This window comes from Pelodiscus sinensis, chromosome 6 (genome assembly GCF_052426305.1).
Source record: "Pelodiscus sinensis isolate ZL-2025 chromosome 6, ASM5242630v1, whole genome shotgun sequence".
In the NCBI taxonomy this organism is placed as follows: Eukaryota; Metazoa; Chordata; order Testudines; family Trionychidae; genus Pelodiscus; species Pelodiscus sinensis.
The window spans coordinates 8,862,935-8,881,693 of record NC_143057.1 but is presented as its reverse complement, the minus strand read 5'-3'; the positions used below and the strand labels follow the sequence as shown (position 1 = coordinate 8,881,693).

The following is an 18,759-nucleotide window of genomic DNA, read 5'->3' as shown; positions in this document are numbered from 1 at the left end:
GTACAGGCTAACCCTCTCTATATAGCACCCTTGGGACCTGACCAGTGCCAAACCAGAGAATTTCCAGAACCACAGGAGTTCAACATTGTCTAGCCGCATTACCAACACTTCCACTGCTTACTGGGCTCTTAGAAGACATTTAGGGGTAAATTAGAGCTAAATAACAGCACGAAACATTGAGAGCCAGGACTGGTGGCTGTAAACAAATGTTATGGGGCCATGGGAACCTTGACCACACCCGTGATAAGTGGACATGCAGCTAACTAAAATCATGCTGGATCATGGATGTTGCTGGACCAAAGAGTGCCGGACACTAGAGAGGTTCATCCTGTATAAGCACCTTCATGTAAGTGTATCTAAAAGCAACTAAGAGGTTGCAACAAATTAATTATCCCTGGTTTCTTTTCAGATCTCCACAGGGGAGAAACGCTCTAGTTGACTTCCCTTATTCCTTGCAACAGTGAGGAGTATTAGCACTGATGGGGATGCCCTCAAGTATTTTATTTAGCAGGTCTTTATTAGACCTACTAAATCGAGCTCTGGAAAGATTGATTGCCAGAGCATCGATCCTCCAGTAAGTGGAGACATGGCCTAAGATAAATATTGACTTACTCTTCAGCTCTTTTTGTAATACCCCTCCTTTGACACTGACAAAGAGAATGTCAGATTTCCGTGGTGTGAGAAATAGATGGGTTCTTCTGGTGTGGGCAAGGATGCGGACGTGAGGGAGAGGGCTGTGCTTGTCTTTCAAGGCTGGAGTCTCCATTCTAGATATCCAGGCCTGGAGCTGAGATTTTCAAAGGGGCTGCTTGACTATCCATAGAAGTTGGGCCCCGAACTGTTTCAGATGGCTTGGAAAATCCCCAGGCATTATTCAGTGAAACCCAGAATGGGCCAGCACATTTTAAAAGGGGAGGAAGTTTTAGATTTGGAAACCATGGCTGTAATATGTGTGGGCTTTTCCCCCCCACTTGGGAATGTAATTGATTAATACATTCCTTTTAAAAGTGCAGCACATTAGTACACTTAGCAAGGCAAATTAAATAACAGACAGGATGATAAAACCCGTTTTATTTGCAACATGCAAACATGGAATGGCAAGTTAGCAAATGGCAAGTATTTATTAGAATGAGTTACACTCCTAGTTCCATTATTGTATTGTACTTTATGCTCTAATTATTCATCTTGATATGCAGGCTAGGTCAGCATGTATGTTTTGAAGTTGGGTTTCACTTTTTAAATAATGATTACTAAAGTTAGAAAGATCTATCTCCCTGTCTTAGGGTTTTATGTGCTGCCTGTCACCATAGTATCTGAGTACAGTACCTTTCACATAAAGTTAATAGAAACAGCAAAGTCTCAGTGGACTTCACAGAGTCTGAATATTATCATGAGCAGGGCTTGACGAACGGCGGCGAAAACCACTCACCAGCCCCGTACTGCGCATGCGCGAGAGTCGCATTGCACATGTGCGTGCAGCGAATAAACGGGGCACGCGGCTGAAATCTACTCGCCATGGGGAATAGATTGTCTAGTTTGTCGAGCCCTGATCATGAGGTTCCTTGGGTGAGCAATTTCAAACTGGATCAGTCCTTAAGAGATCACGGAGGTGCTAGAGAAATTGTAATTCAGTCAGTAGATGCTCTTTGATACGTGGCCCATTTGTTTACGGGCCGTGGTGTGGTTTGGATTTACACGGGGCTCAACACACAGCCCGCGAGTGAAAGCCAAAACGAAAAAGTAGTCAATATGATAGTCTTCTGTGTTAGTAGTTAAATTCCTGGACTGTCTTTGCTCATTAAAAGTGCTGTCATATGGGTGGAAATTGGGTAAATATTGCATTGTATTAATATCAGCAGAACTGACTTAAATGGGGCCTGCGTGTTATGTAGTCTTGCCTTATTCTTTGTATTCATGGCCATCACTGTGAAAGAAGCCATTTGCATATATTTGCACGCATATGCAACCACACTTAAGTTGTGACCCTCTGCACGTGCTGTGAGAATCATTGTGGCCCCCGGGGCTTCCAAAATTGAGTAGCCCTGGGCTAGTCCTTGAATATGATGCAAGGGGCATCCTGCCATTGGAGCGCTGCTTTTCTGACAAGGTGTACATTGAAATCCTGATCGCTTGTGGCCATTTAACATAAAACACTTCATGGCCAATTTCAGTAAAATAGAACGTCAGTTTCAGTCTCCTGTCTTCATACTAGGTTAGATTTATTAATTACTTGGCTGCCTAAACTCTCCTCGTGGTTATCATTTATTACTCATTAAATGCTACCGAGCAGTACAAGACATGGGAAAAGAGGCATGGTCCTTGCCCTGAGGTGTTTGCACACGAAGCGGATGGAAAACACAAACCAGACACTCCACGTCCCAGGCAACTCTGAGGAACAGGAAGTTTGACCCTCCTTTGGGGGGACAAATAACCATGCAGCTTCCAATACTGAGAAGATTTTGAGCAAGCTGATGGTGCAACAAGTGCCCGTGCCAAGGCCTGTGTCTGCCAACCTCTCTGGTTCTCTTGGCCTCATTGCTTCCTGTGACACCACAGCTCAGACATCAGCCACCACGCTTGAAAGTCCTCACAGTGGTAGGTTCTGTAGGGTGGAAGTGGGAGCACATGGGTTAATATTGACTCTTCAATAGATATGACTGGTTATGTAATATTCAGTGGTTATATGACTGGATGGTAGGATGATGCACACACAGAAGACAATCCAACCGTCCCCGTTTTACCAGTCTCCTACTGTTAATGCTGATTCCTAGGGAGATGGGCTATCTAGTAGGAAGAGAAAACCAGCTCTATGAAGTTGGCACTTCTACCCCCTGGCCCTCCAGGTAATACGGATCTGGTAGGTTTTTGCCCCCTTGCAGATGGGGGCAACAGCGTGAACTCTTTCAAGAGAGGAATGCAAATGCAGACAAACGAAATTGCAAATGAAGCGCGGATTTGAATTTCCCACGCTTCATTTGCATAATTGCATCCGAGCGCTATTTCGAAATACCCTATTTGGAAAAAAGAAACGCAGTCTAGACACGGTTATTTTGAAAGAAGACCCTTCTTTTGAAATAACCCTTACTCCTTATAAAATGAGTTTTAAGAGTTATTTCGAAAGAAGGGTTTTCTTTTGAAATAACTGTCTAGACTGCATTTCTTTTTTCGAAATAGGGTATTTCGAAATAGCGCCCGAACGCAATTATGCAAATGAAGCACAGGAAATTCAAATCCGCGTTTCATTTGCAATTTCGTTCATCTGCATTTGCATTCCTCTCTCGAAAGAGGAATGCAATGTAGACATACGCTATGACGCCGTCTTTTCATCAGTTCCTCTCCTGGTGAGGACGCCAGCTTTCAACAGCTGTCCCCAACTCAACACAGAGTTCGTTCCTCCCTCAAAGGCTACATTAGTGGGGCAATAAGTGATGAGCATCTACATTGTTTTCAGATTTCTGAGGAGACTTGCTCGTTTGTTGGTTATGGTGGATTTCTGCTGAAGAGGGCGGCTTAGCTCCCGTTGGTTGCAGCACAATACATTGTAAAGTCTCAGCTTTAAGGACAGCCACTTGGAGGAAGCAAACTAAACACTGAAGAAGGCAAAGACGAGTTTAAATGTTATATCAGTGCGTGGCATTTAAGTGAAAAATGAGGACAAAAGGGGAAAAATGTGCCTGTTTGACATGTAATTATAAGGATTGATTTCCAAGCGTCATTCCTGTTGGAGTGAGCCTTTGAAAAGGAGTCTGTGACTTGCCTGTATGTGGAACCAAAACTGTGGTCGGCTGAAGGAGGAGCAGCTCGTTCATGCAGCTAATTGTTGTTTCTGTGAGGCATAAAATAATCTGGGCCTTGTGTATTGCATCACCACAGAATTAGCCCCCGGGCTTCAGAGCTGTGCACCAGAATCTCTGCTTGCATTCTGAAAACTAGATTATAAGTGGGATTCTCAGAATCCATCAGAATTGCCCTAAGGGTTCTCACCCATTGAATTCAATGGAAGCAGGTTTACACTTGGTCTTCATGAGTGTGAAGAAGAGACAAAAGATGTGACCTGAGTGGAGCTGATGGCGTGATATCACCTAAGTGTGCAGAAAGCCTGAAGAAATTGCTTGAGAGGTGTGACCCATCCTGTTTATCCTATCGCCTTGTCATTTTGAGGTTTCAAAGTCAATCTCCAGCATCTTGACAATTGAAAATACAAAGATAGGATAAAGGAAACTGGATTTAATATTAACAGATGAAACTCCGAGCCTACTGCACTGGCTGAATTATTCATTTTCATATTTAATTCAGTAATGTGAACACATGCCAATCCGAATGTAAGCTTCGGTAGACCTGATAACTTCCTTCTGGCTACTGTACCTAACTGCACCTGCGTTTGGTCTGGCATCTCTGTCAAACACGCCCCCTCTTTTGTGGCTCCCTTGATGTAAATGCAAGGTCAGGCCGGGAGCTAGCTAGATACACAAACATCTTGTGCCTAGCTCTTTGTGGAAGAGTTGCAAGAGTGGTATGTTAAATGGCTATTCCCGCAATCTTACAGTACTGTATTCTTAATCCACTGCAAAGTGACTTTTCTTTTTCTAAAAGCATGATAAGATTTGGGTTTTATCATGCCCTTATTTTTTCCCTAGCTCATTATACAATACTTCAGTCCCCTGCACCCATGCAGGACTGACTAACTGGGCTATCGAGGTCTCCAGTCCTATGCAGTCATAACACCTTGTGTGATGTAGTAGGGCATGCTGTCTGCTCTATAACCCAGTGTGGTATGGTGGTGCCTTGCTGGTTGCTGGGCTTGGGCAGTGGGTGACCTCCACTGGTGGCTATTTGTAGCACGGCCCGACAGGACAGCAGATGAGACACTAGGCAAGGGTCTCACAACCTGTCTGACAGGTTGCCTCCCAGAGAGATACAAAGGGAGGAAGGCAGAGACCAACCCCTGTCTGGGGAGCAGGGCTGGAAGAGTCAGTTTCTGTCTGAGAAGCAGTGGGGAGGGGGCTGGGATTGTAGGGCCCAGCCACCCCCCATCTCAAAGGGGGGGGTCCTGAGGCCTCCTAGCCCCAGCGCTGGTCAGTTTCAGCAGCGCCTGAATCTGGATGCCAGTTCCGATTTACATACAGATTCAACTTAAGAACAAACCTACAGTCCCTATCTTGTACATAACCCGGGGGCTGCCTGTAAGTAAATAACTTTTCCTTATTTGCTTTCTCCCTCCCTGTCATGACCTCTATCATATCTTCCCCCTCCCCCAGTCTCTCCCAGACAGACTAATGCATTTCCATTGTGAAAGGTGATTGTGTCGTTGCTCTGCACCTTGTGCAGGCATTTCTGGCAGTGCAAAGTGGGGGTGAAAGGCCCCCAGATCAGCATGTGTACTTGGGCAAGACACCGTGTCAGGTGATGATGAATCAGGCCAAATTTACCCTGAATGCTGCGCCTAGTGGTCTGGCTTTTGAAAACCCAGCTTTTGATCCTGCGCAGCACTGAGGCGTGGTCAGACAGATGGAGGGAAAGAGCATTTTGTGGCGCCTGTAATGTGTTACAAGACCACAGTATTAATGACGTATTATGTTCAGGTTGTGGTGCTAATTGGTCCCGTCATAGGCTGGGTGAGAGGCCAAACAGCAAGCAAACCGGTTTATCCTCTCCCATGTGCGGGATAATCCCTTCTGGTCAGGGCTAGGGAAAGTGGGGGTCAGCAATCTGGGGAGGATTAGGCACGGTTGTGTCCCTATTGGATCAGTTAGGCTGTTACCAAATAGAAGGCCCATCTCCTGGGCTTCCAAGCCAGCATTGTTCACCTGCAAGTCATTGTAGTGTTAGTTTAAAAAAAAAAAAAAAGGACACCGGGATGGATCCTACTTAAACAAGCATGTTTAAAGAGTCAGTCTCAGGCTGAAAGGGATCCTGGTAGAAAAAATGTGGTCACTACCAGTGTTCCCTGTAAGCTGAGTACTTGGGCTGCTGCCCAGGAGAAATTAAAATGCTGCCTCGCTGGTTGGCAGCGTGCCCACAGCCAGCAGTGTGTGTTTCTATTGGTGGTGCACATCTGCATATGCTGCGGGGCACAGAACAAAACTTATTCCACACCTGGATGGGAAAAGTTAGAGGGAATGTTGGTCACAACCATCTACTGTCTGCTAGAAAGGGAGGGAGGGGGCTGTAGAAAGCTAGCAGAGCCCCAAAGTCGGAAGTTCCAAGCAGAGAAGTGGTCATGCAGGATCTGCTGGGAAGAAAGCTGGGTCTGTTGTTCCCTTTGGCAGATTTTTGAGCTCTTCCTGAATAGCTATTTGTAAAGCTTCCCTTCCCTTGCAAGTGGCAGCTCCATGGGAGGGCAAACTCGATAATCTGCTTTACCTCAAGAGGAATCCATATGCTGGGCCACCGAGGGCTTCCCCAGGCTCGCACGTGTATATTCTCCCCTGCCCTGGCGGAATTCCACAGCTGAAACCCAGTGGCTTTTGGTCCCCTTCGTTTCTTACACACGTCCCTGCCCGTTTGCACAGGTGGTTACTAGCAGAGTGGTGCTGCCGGCTGTCCGGCCGCTTTGCACGGAACGTCGCTGCTGGTGACACTCAAACACCCTTTAATAATGTAAGCGCCAAAGCTCCCATCCCTCTGTGAGCCATGCTGCAGACCCACTTCGATCGGAGACATTCATTAGTGTTGTTTGCCAAAAGGTTTATGTAACAGATGTTACAAAGGAGAGAGAGAGAGACACACACACACGCACGGAGCAATGCTGGAAGAGCTGTTGGGGTGCTGGAGGGAGGATATTCCGTGGGACTAAAGTAGCTCAGAGACACAGCTGCTTCTGCTAAACGGCAACTAATGTCTCTGTGTGACCATGCTGTATTTTCAGCTTGTCATCATGGCTGGGACCGTTCTGCTCGCCTACTACTTCGAGTGCACTGACACTTTCCAGGTGCACATCCAGGGCTTCTTCTGCCAGGATGGAGATTTGATGAAGCCTTACCCAGGAGCAGAGGACGAGAGCTTTATTTCCCCGCTTGTGTTGTATTGCGTGCTGGCTTCAACTCCCACTGCTATTGTAAGTATAAAAGCACTTTCCTTCTTCAATAGTGATGCAAGAAAACAAGCAAGGAGAAATTCCTGCCGTCCCTGAATTTCCTTGTAGTCTCTCCTCTTTTCAGCTGTAATTGATGTATGTTTCTGTGGGAGCAAAACAAAGGTGCAGACTAATAAAATCCACATCAGTTATTCACAGAGGTTCTGGTTAATTTTAGTACTATTCAAATGCACCATGATGCTTCCGATAGTGTAAGAATATACAGTAGCTAGCTCACTTGAATACTTGGTTATGAATTGCGGGACTTCCAGAGAGGCCTCAAATGCAAAGATTATGTGTTCTTGGCAATGAAATAGCTAGAATAAGATTTGAATCAGACCTGAAAAGAACATTATTTGCTGCTCTTCTGAATAGACTGGACTGCTCAGGGCTCTTCTTGGTTTCTAGTTATTGACAAGTGCAAATGTGCTTTATTTTTATGACTTGCACCCGTCTCTCTTTATCTGATTTTTAATAAAATTATCCCCAGTGTGGTTATATCTGCTAAAGCCATTTTTAAGTAGCAGGACACCAAAAGCTCTAAACTGCTTATTAAAGTCACTTAATCTCAGAAATGTTGTGTTTCTTCTTTTTGTGCACACAAAAAAAAAACAAATATAGCCAGCTTTGTTAATTATGTAGGTAAATGAACAAGTTAATTAGATATTGTCCTTTTTGCATGTCTTTTTTCTGCAAAGCTGTTAACTCTTACATGTGGATCTTTCAGAGGGATAATTGCACAAGTGTATGTCTTCACGTTTCTTGGGATTTCTTTTTTTCTTTTTAGTTTTGCAAATTTGGGATCATAATGGAACTAATAAACAGGCAATACAGAAAAAAATAATCAGAAGAAATAAGGGGAAGACTTTTAGAAATGGCTAAGGGATTTAGGTGCCCAAGTCCTGCTGAAAGCCAATGAGATTTGTATGCTTACTTCCCTTAGGCAGTTTTGAAAATCTTCCCTAGCAGCAATTGTATTTTGTGCATGAGAACTCCAGGCTCAATAGGCAATTTGACTTGGTCAAGTGGATTTAATGCTGCACCAATTTCAGAGTTTGCAAATGAAGGAGCTGCATGGTGACCAGGGACTGTTATCTCTTGACACTCATCGTTTCCCACCAAAATATATGTTGTGCCATGTAAGGAAGTAGCCTTTGGAAAGCCGTGTTTGTACAGGGAGATTTAACTCACTCCCCACTATGGATTTGTTACTGCACAATTGAACTTGAAGGGAGACTTGTCTTTGAATTTCAGGAAAACGATGTCATGTGAGGTGGCACGGTTCTCTGGGAGCTTCTCCCCTTGGGAGTCTCCATGTGGGCAAGGCTCAGTTGCTGTGGCATTTTCCATTTTGTTTTGCGGGGGAAACATTTCTCCTCATTCCCAAAAGTCAGTGATAGGCTTTTTCTTTCTCAAGACCCCTCAGCTACCTCCTGTGGCTAAGGAGCTGGGGGGAGGCGGGGGTCATCTCTGGAGCCCATCAGGGCTGATCCTTCCTCAATCACACACTAATGTGAGGTGCTTCTGCGGCCGGGAGCTGACCAGTGCTGCCTTTGTGGCATAAGTAACCCTTTCCACCCTCGGGAATGGCAAACTCAAAGATCTGTTGGACCGGCCCTCTGCAAAGCCCTTTTGTTGCATGTTCTGGTGTCTAGAGGTGGATTCTCTTTCCCATCTAATCTCAAAACAAAAGCGTGCGCCTCGTATCTTCAAACTTTAACTGTTTGGTCTGAGTCCGTTCAATACATTTCTGAGACGTCCTTCCCCATTTCTTTCCGAGCCTCTATTTTCCTCTGAAGCTCTTTCTGTGCACATCTTCCTTGCCCCCCAGTCACCGGAAGCATCTCTAATCAAGTCTCAGCAATCCGTGCCATATTTCAGCCTCTCTAAACCATCACTCACACCCCTAGCCTGCATGACAAGGTCAGTGTGCATTGCCCTGCCTACCAAATCCCATTGCATGCATGTTCTCATTGATTTTTTTACAGCCCTGGCAGCTACTGGAAAGGGATTTGAAAACCAGTGTAGCCCGCTGGTGGTTCAGCCAAATACATGTATCCTGTCTCTTCCACGTATGTTGTGGTAATTGTATCCTCAAGAGAACAACCCCAAATTAGGTTTCCTTCTCCAACACCAAGCTGCTTCCCATTAAGAACTCCTCTGTGGCCCGTGGTACAGATGGATACAAGATATAAGTTTTAGTTAATGCCGTGGTCAGTTCTCCCATTGGTGTATCCACCTACCTCTTCTACACATGAATGAGAGTCACGTGCGTGTACAGAGAGCCTGCATTCATTGCAAATTAATCCACAGCTTCACTCTGTTATACTCCGCTTTCAAGGCTAATCATTGTCAGCCCACAGCCAGGCCTGCAGAAAGTGCATTAAAATCAAGGCTAACGACAGTCCTGTTTTATAGCCACGATCTCCACAAGTGAGGTTATTGCTGCTGCTGCTGTTACAAGACAGTCTGCAGGATCATTTGATAAGAGCTGCCTGCGCTTGGGGGAAGGGGTCTAGGAGACACTACCTCACTTCAGATTAACCCATAAACCATGAACGACGGGCTGCTTCAGGCTTACCAGACACGCTGCACACGCTTGGAAGCAGAGTAATGGGTCAGTTCGGCTAAGAGGATTTTATTGCTGTGAATCTGATTTGCCCTTTTTTTGTCACAGCGCCAACACCACATGGCATGAGGGGAGTAACTAATAATCCAGCTTCTTGGCATTGCAAACAAAAACAACGGGGGAGAGTTTGGTAAAACCACACGCCTAGCCTGGTGCATACGGTAGCTTACAGCAGCCAAGCATGCTGAGTTGGAATCCCTTGTGCTCATGTTTGAATGTTCTAATCTAGTCCAGCTTTGAAGGGAGTTTGTTAATGAATACAGGGCATCTTGTAAAAAGGTTGGGTTTTGGGGGGTTTGCAAGCCAAGTTGGAATCAAACGGCTGTGACTGCAGGTGGCAAGCAAAATGCATGCATGAATCTGCGTACCCCCAAGCACATTAAACGCTCGTCGGAAACACTCTTCTCATTTGGGAGCATACTGTGTGCGCTTTCAGCTGTTGAGTACCTGCAACATAAATGAGGCTCCCCTCTACTTCTGCTCTCGTTGAAACTCGCTGTTGTGCAAGTAGAGCCATTAAGCTATTTCCCCTGCTTCGCTGAATATTTAATCATGAGGCGTGTGTGTGTGTGTGTCACAAGCCTCTTTTGATGTTGTTACTGATGTAACCTTTTGCTGTCTGATAAAGGGATGTCCCTGCAAGGGGGAGTGCTTGCATCTCATTGGATCACTGTTAAATAAATAAAAGGCACGCACACTGGTCTCAAATCTGGAAATTGCATTTTTCACCCCCGTGGAGGAGAGTTCAAAGAGCTTCATCTTGCTCTGCTCATTTGTAATTCTGGACTCCCAAGTGCGGTGAAATTAGCATCTTCTCTGTACAGCAGTGGAAGAGTGGTGAATGAAATGGCAATTTGCACCTAAACCAGGACAGAGGGGCTTTTTTTTTCTATTTCAGAAAAACTGTTGGCATTTTTTTCTGAAGCTGGGCCTCCTCTGGATTATAAATTGTCACCTCTCGAGTCTTCACCTTTCCTTTAGCTGTGGTGTAGAAGAATCTTTCCTGGAGTCGTGTTACCAGGAACTGTGTTTCTTTTACATGCTACCTGGAGTGACAGCTAGTTCCTGGAACAGTGAAAACCTCAACAAGAAGACGTCCTCAGCTGGGATCAATTGGCCCAGATCTGTTGGCATCGGAGGAGCTAGACTGATTAACAGCAGCCTGAGCCCCCTAGAATCATAGAATCATAGAACCGTAGAGCTGGAAGAGACCTCTGAGTGTCATCAAGTCCAGCCCCCTGCCTTAGGCAGAACCAATCCCAACTAAATCAACCCGGCCAAGGCTCTGTCAAGCCGAGACTTAAACACCTCTAGGGATGGAGACTCCATTACTTCCCTAGGTAACCCATTCTAGTGCTTTACCATTCTCCTAGTGAAATAGTTTTTCCTAATATCCAACCTGGACCTCTCCCACCGCAACTTGAGACCATTGCTCCTTGTTCACGTGGGACTGAAGCCTGAGCAATGTAGCTTTACAGGATTCCCTGTAGCACGGGGACCTGGGTAGTTGGCCAGCTTGCCACCCCCCGAAGGCTGGCACTGAGTCTAGAGTAACACAGGCTGCTGGGATCATGGAGTCATTTTGGTTGTCAAAAGGCGGTCGCGCTGCCATGCTGTTTGAGACCCACTAGGTTAGCTATTAGGAAAAACCTTCTAACTATAGTTCTGAAACGGGCTTCTAATGGAGATTATGGAATCTCTCATCAGAGCTTTTAAAAAACAGGTGGGACAGACACCTGTGAAGGATGGTCTAAAGTGACTTGGTCCTGTCTCAGTGCAGGGGGTTTCTTTCTTCACTGCCCCACGCCTTAAAGAGATTGCAGTTTACAAAGTCAGGAAGACCATCGCCATAGCACCTTAAGTCTTCATCGGGTATTACTGTCCTGGACTACGGTCGACATACACAGAAATCACAGCCAGGTGTTTTTAAACTCTCAAATTAGACAGTGCAGGTATCTAATAATCGGACTGATTCTCACCAACCTCCAGTGGTTTAATGGGCAGTTGTCCCCAGGAAAGAAACAAAGTGGCAGGGTAGATTTTCAGAGGTGGGTTTTCAAAATGAGAGTTGTGTTTCTGAGATACATAGGGTACTTACTTCATAATTTTAGCTGGATTTCCAGGGATGGGAATTGTAAAAATTAAGGGCAGAATAAAAATATCAGCACAGTTCATCTGTGTGCGTAACCCACATCTGCTCAGCATGGTACTCTGTGCCTCCTAGAGAGAGAAGGGTTACATATGGAGTCCGATGAACCAGCTACAGCATTGATTAACAGAGTTGGTTCTTTTAGCTAAGGCCAAGTCTACATTAGGGGGCAAAGTCAAACTAAAGTACATAACTCCAGCTACTTGAATAGCATAGATGGAGTCAACGTACCTTATAGTTTGACTTACCGCAGCATCCGCACTGCCAGGGGTTGATGGGTAGTCTTCCATCGACTACTCTTACTCCTTGCAACCTGGTAGAGTACTGGTGTCAACGATTGTGCGATCAGCGGTTGAGTTAGTGGGTCTAATAAGGCCCCTCTAAATCGACCCTCGGGAAATTGAGTTCCTGGTGAGTGGAGACAAGGCCTCAGGCAGTAGTGGTTCATGCTTTGAAATCTAAGGTCCCAGGTTTGATCCTTACTGCTACTGACCTAATCAGGGACGTCCCACCGCACATCTGTAAATATAGTATGTACATAAGATAGACTTCAGCACTTTTGATGTCTGACTAGCAAAAAAGATGATTGGCCATTTCACTGCCCTTCAAGACTAATTCCCCAAATATGGAGTTACTGTGCTTGGGCCACATAGTCGTTACAGAATTCAAGGCTGCTTCTTACACTGGACTGTCCATTAGAGTTCGATTGTTTGTCAGGAGGAGAACTTACTTCAGAAAGAGAGAGTTTATATGCTGAAGTGAATGATGTATTGCGTAGATTTCAAGCAGATAAGACTTTTATAAGAAGTTTGACCAGTGTCCCTACTGCATTTATATCATTTCCAGTTTTCTTGATGCTGGGGGGGGAGGGGAACAACCGTTGTGTGATTATTTTTTTTTAAAGCTATCTTGAAAGGATTGCACAGGCCAAATAAGGATAACCTGTCAGTGTAGTAATCACTCGAGACAATCACTAAGTACACTGATAATCAAAGGTGTTCCGGGAAGGAAGAACTAGTATGCGGCTTTCCACCTAAACCTTGCCTCTCTCCTAGAATTATTGGAAATTTGCTCCTTTTATATGTGCACTCTCTCCTGCCTGCCTTTTGTTGGTTTGTTACAGATGTATTATTACAGTGATTTATCTCTGGAAGAGAAGCCAGGAATATCCTGCATTGTATTGGCTGAGTCCTCTTCTGACTGCTTGCAGCAGATGCTGAGGAAACCAAAAGGGAGTTAATTCAGCCCAGGATTATGTTACAGTAACAGATTTTCAGACAGAAATCTCTGAGCACTTCAGTTCAGCCCCCAAGTTCTCTCTGTTCCACATAAACTTGGGGTCTTCTCACTTCTAGTGTTGGGAAATAATTTACACCCAAAATGCCCAACCACGAGGTTACTGAGACAGGAAGCTACACAGGAGGAAGGAATCCACCAGCATTCCAGGTTTCCTGCATAAGCAATCCACATTTAGGCCCTGGTAGCTTGGGGAGGAAGTTGTGTTAATGGGTTTAAATGTTCCCTAGTTTTTGAGGGAAAATTTATTCTTGTCTTGTGTAGTTTATATTTACCAGTGCGTATACGCTGTGATAAAGCTAAAGTGGAATTGTAAGTAATGAATTTTGTTATTTATTAGTTGTTTTCATAATAATAATGACTTATAAAGCACTTTTCATGCAGACGTGTCAAAATGTTTTACAATCAATAACCAACTAACTCTTGCAGTATCCTCTAAGGGATTACTCATATTTGTGTTTTAAAACGGGGTAAACTGTAGCAGCTGAGGAATTTAAAGGCTTTTTTTCCTGACATGCATTGGCATTAGCGGGTAGATTTTTTTGCCTAAACATTCTTAGACAAAAAATGGCTTTTCAACCAAAACAAAAATGTTCACGAAAAATTGTAAATTTGAACGTTTTCCAACAAATTTTTTTTTATCTGAAACCCAAAATAATTTTTGCAGGAAATTTTGGGAGTAAGCAACTGAAATTTCTCTCAAAAAATATTTGCCACTTTTCTCTTAAGGAGAGAATAATCATTCTTGAGAGAGTTGCACAGCAAGTCAGCAATATACAGAAGAAAATAAAGCGTTGTCCACATTGTACTTTAAGGGTACGTCTAGACTACACGCCTCTGTCGCCAGAGGCATGTAGATTAGGCTACCAGACATAGTAAATGAAGCGGCGATTTAAATAATCGCCACTTCATTTAAATTTACATGGCTGCCGCGCTGAGCCAACAAACAGCCGATCAGCTGTTTGTCAGCTCAGCGCGGTAGTCTGGACGCGCAGGGGTCGACATCAAAGGCATTTGTCGACCACCCAGGTATGCCTCCTGGGATGAGGTTTACCTGGGTGGTCGACAAATACCTTTGATGTCGACCCCCGCGCGTCCAGACTACCGCGCTGAGCCGACAAACAGCTGATCAGCTGTTTGTCGGCTCAGCGCGGCAGCCACGTAAATTTAAATGAAGCGGCGATTATTTAAATCGCCGCTTCATTTTCCTATGTCTGGTAGCCTAATCTACATGCCTCTAGCGACAGAGGCATGTAGTCTAGACGTAGCCTAATTGTTAAAAGTTTGGTCACTCAGGGGTTTGAAAAAACTCACCCCAAATGACAAAAGTTTTAATGCCAAAAAGCACCAGTGTGAACAGCATTTTGTTGGCAGGAGCCGCTCTCCCCTCGACAAAGGTACTGCCTCTCATTCGGGGTGGTCTTATTTTGTCTGGCTACACAGTGCACCTTGTAACTGCGCGACTGTAGTGACACAATCGTGCCTTTGTAAGGTGCGCATTGTAGACAAAGACTGACTTATCTCTCCAGATTCTGCCCCCTCTTCTAAGCACTTGGGGCTTCTTAAGGACAAATGTAAATAACTGCAGAATAGGCAAGACAGTGGAGAATTGGGATTGCCGTCCGGCTCAGCATCTCAATAGAAAGACCAGTGTAATAGTCCGACGACAGTTTCCTGCAGCAATTCTTCACCCTAAAATAGATTATGGATTTCTTTGTTACGGGCTCTTTAATTTTAAAATAATGTCATAAATTGAACACACAGCAAAGATTTCAAGTTTTGGCTCTGTTCTTATCTATGGGCTCAATGGATCCCTGGATAGATTTGCCCTGCTATGTTCACCTGACTGCCATACTTAATGTCCATTTGTAATCAAAGGCACAATAATATAGACATATGTATTTAAGCTAGGCAGGGTGATTAGAAGGATGGGAGACTTCCAGAGAATAACTTGGGTGATAGTATTGGAGACTGACCCTCTCGATCACTATTGAGTCAGTATCCTAGCGTGAAACTTAATCCATGATCAGAACTGATGAGGTTAGTGAAGCACTTTGGTGTCCTTCTAGATGAAAAGGGCTGTGTGAGTAGACGTCCTTGGTCATTGTTTCAGTACGTTTCATACTCATTTAATAATCTCATCATCTGGGTGGAAACAGAGCGCGAATGGAGCTCCTCTTCTGCATTTTAATAAAGAAATTAGTTTAATACCCATAAGGAGACAAAATATGGAAACCAGTACTTCCTCTTGTTCCGTGTTTGCTACCGGAGACTTGCTTGTGGAATATCAGGTACCCTTGGATCTCGCAATAAAATTCTAGGTAGCAGATGTAAAAGCTGATCAGTCGCTTTTTTAAAAATGTGGATTGTCTTATTCTTAAGAATAATAGTTAAGGAGATTTTCAGAACTGCTTAGGTGAATTAAGAATACCAATCCCAGTGAACGCCTGAGGGATTTGTGGTAGGGCATGTACCCCAGATAAGATCCAAAAGGGTTCCTATGAAATGAGAGGCCAATTAACATACCAAGGGGACCTGGAGGGAGAGACAGGCTTAACTGAGGATGATGCAGAGCTAGGAAGAAGAATATGAGCAGAGAAAGGTGGCAGGAAGAGAGTCTGCAGTCACTCTCTAGAAGGGATGTGAAGGAGGAACTAGTTACCCGATAACTGGTTGATCAGCACCCAACCAGACCAGAGCAGCCCCCTACCCCTGCAGCACAGTGCAGCGGGCCTCAGGGATGAAAAAGGCCACAGGGATGGAATTAATCCTATGATGGACCTTGGAAAGGGGGCTGGGCACAGAGAATCAGCGTTCCCGCGGAGAAAGGAGCTGGGAAGGGGTGCTTTTGTCAGGTGGCTGTGCTCGACAAGACAGGTTTGTTCCAGGGAAGGTGCTTTTTCTAAGCTTTAGGGTGGTGGTTGCATGGGGTCTTGGAAATTGGTTGATGGAGGCTGAGAACACTTCTGCGCTTTGAATCCTTCCCTTCCCTTTTCCTTGCTGATTTGCTCACAGCTTGCCTCATGAGCTCTGTCCTTCTCCTATGGGATACATTCTTCAGCTGCAAATTGAGGCCTGTACTCTTGATTAATTTAGTTCATCCTGCTCGTGTCATCTGGCATTAAAAATGCAGCTCCACAGATTTCCCTGTACACTAACGTCAGTAAACATCCGACAGCAGTTGGCAGGTCCATGTTTTGGACTGATCGCTGGTGAGGTGTAAGCTCCATTTCCACATCTCATTGAAAAGGTGGCAGGATAGTAAGGGTGCTATGGCAGAACCCTGGAGACCAGCGTTCAGTTCCTTACTCCACCACAGACTTTCTGTGGGACTTCAGGCAACTCTCTTGGTACTTCAGTTCCCTCTTTGTATCGTGGGGATAACAGCGTTTCCCTGCTTCACCGTGGCATTGTCAGAATATTTGTAGAAAACAATTGTGAGGCTCTTAGACACTGTGGTGATGAAGGTTATGTAAGTATCTAAGGGCATGTCTATGCTACAGAGAAGATTGACCCTATGGAGGGTGATCTTCTAGCATTTGATTTAGCGGGTCTAGTGCAGACCCCTAAATCAAACACTGAGGGCAGCCCCTTCCAGCATCTGGTACTCCTCATTTGGCATGGAGTAAGGGAAATCAGTGAGATCATGTGTTTCCATCGACCTCCCATAGTGTGGACCGGGACTTAAGGTATGTTGACTCCAGGTACGCAATTACATAGCTGGAGTTGAGGATCTTAGGTTGGCCTTCCCCTCCTCCGGTGCAGACCAGGCTTAAGAAAGCTGTCCAAGGTGCTGAAAGTCTTGGGGAGGAGGGTGTCTTTCCTTTTATTTTTGTCTCTCTTCCTGATAGGAACTGGTAAAAGATTTTTTTTTTTTTAGAAACAGATTTTATGAACATTCCAAATTAGAGGCGAAATTCTGGGGCCAGCTCTGTCCTTGGTAGGTCTCGGCCGACATTCTCTCTGCATGAGTGGAAATCTTATTGACATCAGTACGGTATTTTGTGTCCAACATCCTTCAGAAAAACTGCATCCTCCTCCCTCTCCTCACCCGCACGCTTCTGCAGAGTTAAATAATAGAATGGCTGAGATAAATAGTAGCTGGGAGAGATGTGAAGGCAAGGGAGGGGGAAGACGGTACGTTTTCAGCTGAGATTTGAAATGAGATGGAGGTTCAGTGAGGTGGGGAGAGAGAGGAAGTTAGTGCCAAAATGAAAGCTCTTGCGTCTCACCTGCTGAGTGTGTGGAGGAACAGAGAGGAGGCCAGTGTTAGAGACACAGAGAGAGGACCCTTTTCAGATAGGCTGGAGTGAGCCCACAGTGGTTATGAAGAGCAAGCAGGAGTGAGTCTAATTTGTCCCCCAGACCGTGTCAGGCAGCAGCATTATGCCTGCTGGAGTCTGATGAGCTGGGACTTGGCTAATAGGGGGTTTGTTTCATGTGGCCAGGATGCAATCGAGATGTGGAAGAAGACTTCAGCAAAGGCAGGGTTGGGACTCATGCACAGGCATGGGACTTGGTAGCCTTATTTAGGATTAAGCATGATGCCAACTTTATGGTCAGCAGAGGTAGCTGAGAGTCATTTGGCAAGAAAACAGGTCAGAGGAGATGCCCATGCAGCTATCTAGTAGAGCCAGTTGAAAAGGAGAGCTCTTCTTTTGTGAAATTTTTCAGCAAAACATCATCCCCATCCATCTCTTTCCTCCTCCCCACTGGAAAAACGTTGAGCAGCTCCAGAGGCAGAGGAGGAAGATGGCACAGACCAGGCTGTCAAAAGCTGAGCTCGGACCCAGGGGAATGCGGAGGAGGAGGGAAGTAAAAGTTCACTACGAAGAGGGAGTCATTTGGCCCGCATGGAGGATTATGGGTTTCCATGCTATGGCCTATCGGATGAGAATGGGTCCAGGATATTGTTACATGATAAAGGAGAGCTTAGAGAAGGAGCAGTCATTGTACAGCTCCGGGGAGAGAGACGAAGGAATTCATTGACAATGGCAGATTTTTGACAATAGGGTAAGTTGCTGTACTGAGGGAAAGGGATTTGCTGACACTGGTGAGGCTGGACAGAGCAAGGGCTGGGCAAACAATAGTCATTTAAGGAGAGAGTTTTCTTGTGGATGGTTGTAAAGAGAATACAAGAAAGGGGAGCGACACTCATTCAAGACAGGAATCGTCTCCAATCTGTATTTGCACAGGGCTTAGCACAATCTCTCTTGGGGTCCTACGAGCACTCCCAGAACATTTAAATGTAATAACAACACATCAAAAGCAGAGCAGAGAATCAGCGCACATATCGCAGAATGCAGTCTTCCCTTGTAATTAATTGCAAGCCTTTTCAAGCTAGATTAGTCCTCTGTTCCATAATGTAGTGATCCATGAAACAAACGTCTGATACCTGGTGAGAACAGCTTCTACTGTCTAAACCTTCTGACATCATACTTGGCTGCTGATTAGTCAGGGCTGCACAAACAGTTCTATGTAATGTATGTATGTGCAGCGCTTCTTTGAATGTTTGCTTAAAAATGGCAGATTGTGATTAACAGACAGGGAGGCGATGCCTTGATAAGTTCTCCAAAAGCAGAAGTGCAAAACTTTTTGCAACAGCCAGAT

The 18,759-nt window shown here is 45.1% G+C and overlaps 1 protein-coding gene across 3 annotated transcripts in view; it reads left to right on the top strand.

The window, feature by feature from the left end:
- PLPPR1 (phospholipid phosphatase related 1) overlaps positions 1–18,759 on the top strand; it is a 174,818-nt gene that overhangs the window by 130,577 nt on the left and 25,482 nt on the right. For all 3 annotated transcript variants that reach the window (XM_075931389.2, XM_075931388.2, XM_089779164.1), the window contains one exon: positions 6,869–7,057. In XM_075931389.2, the coding sequence (XP_075787504.1) occupies positions 6,869–7,057 (189 nt within the window). The remainder of the gene's footprint in view (positions 1–6,868; positions 7,058–18,759) is intronic.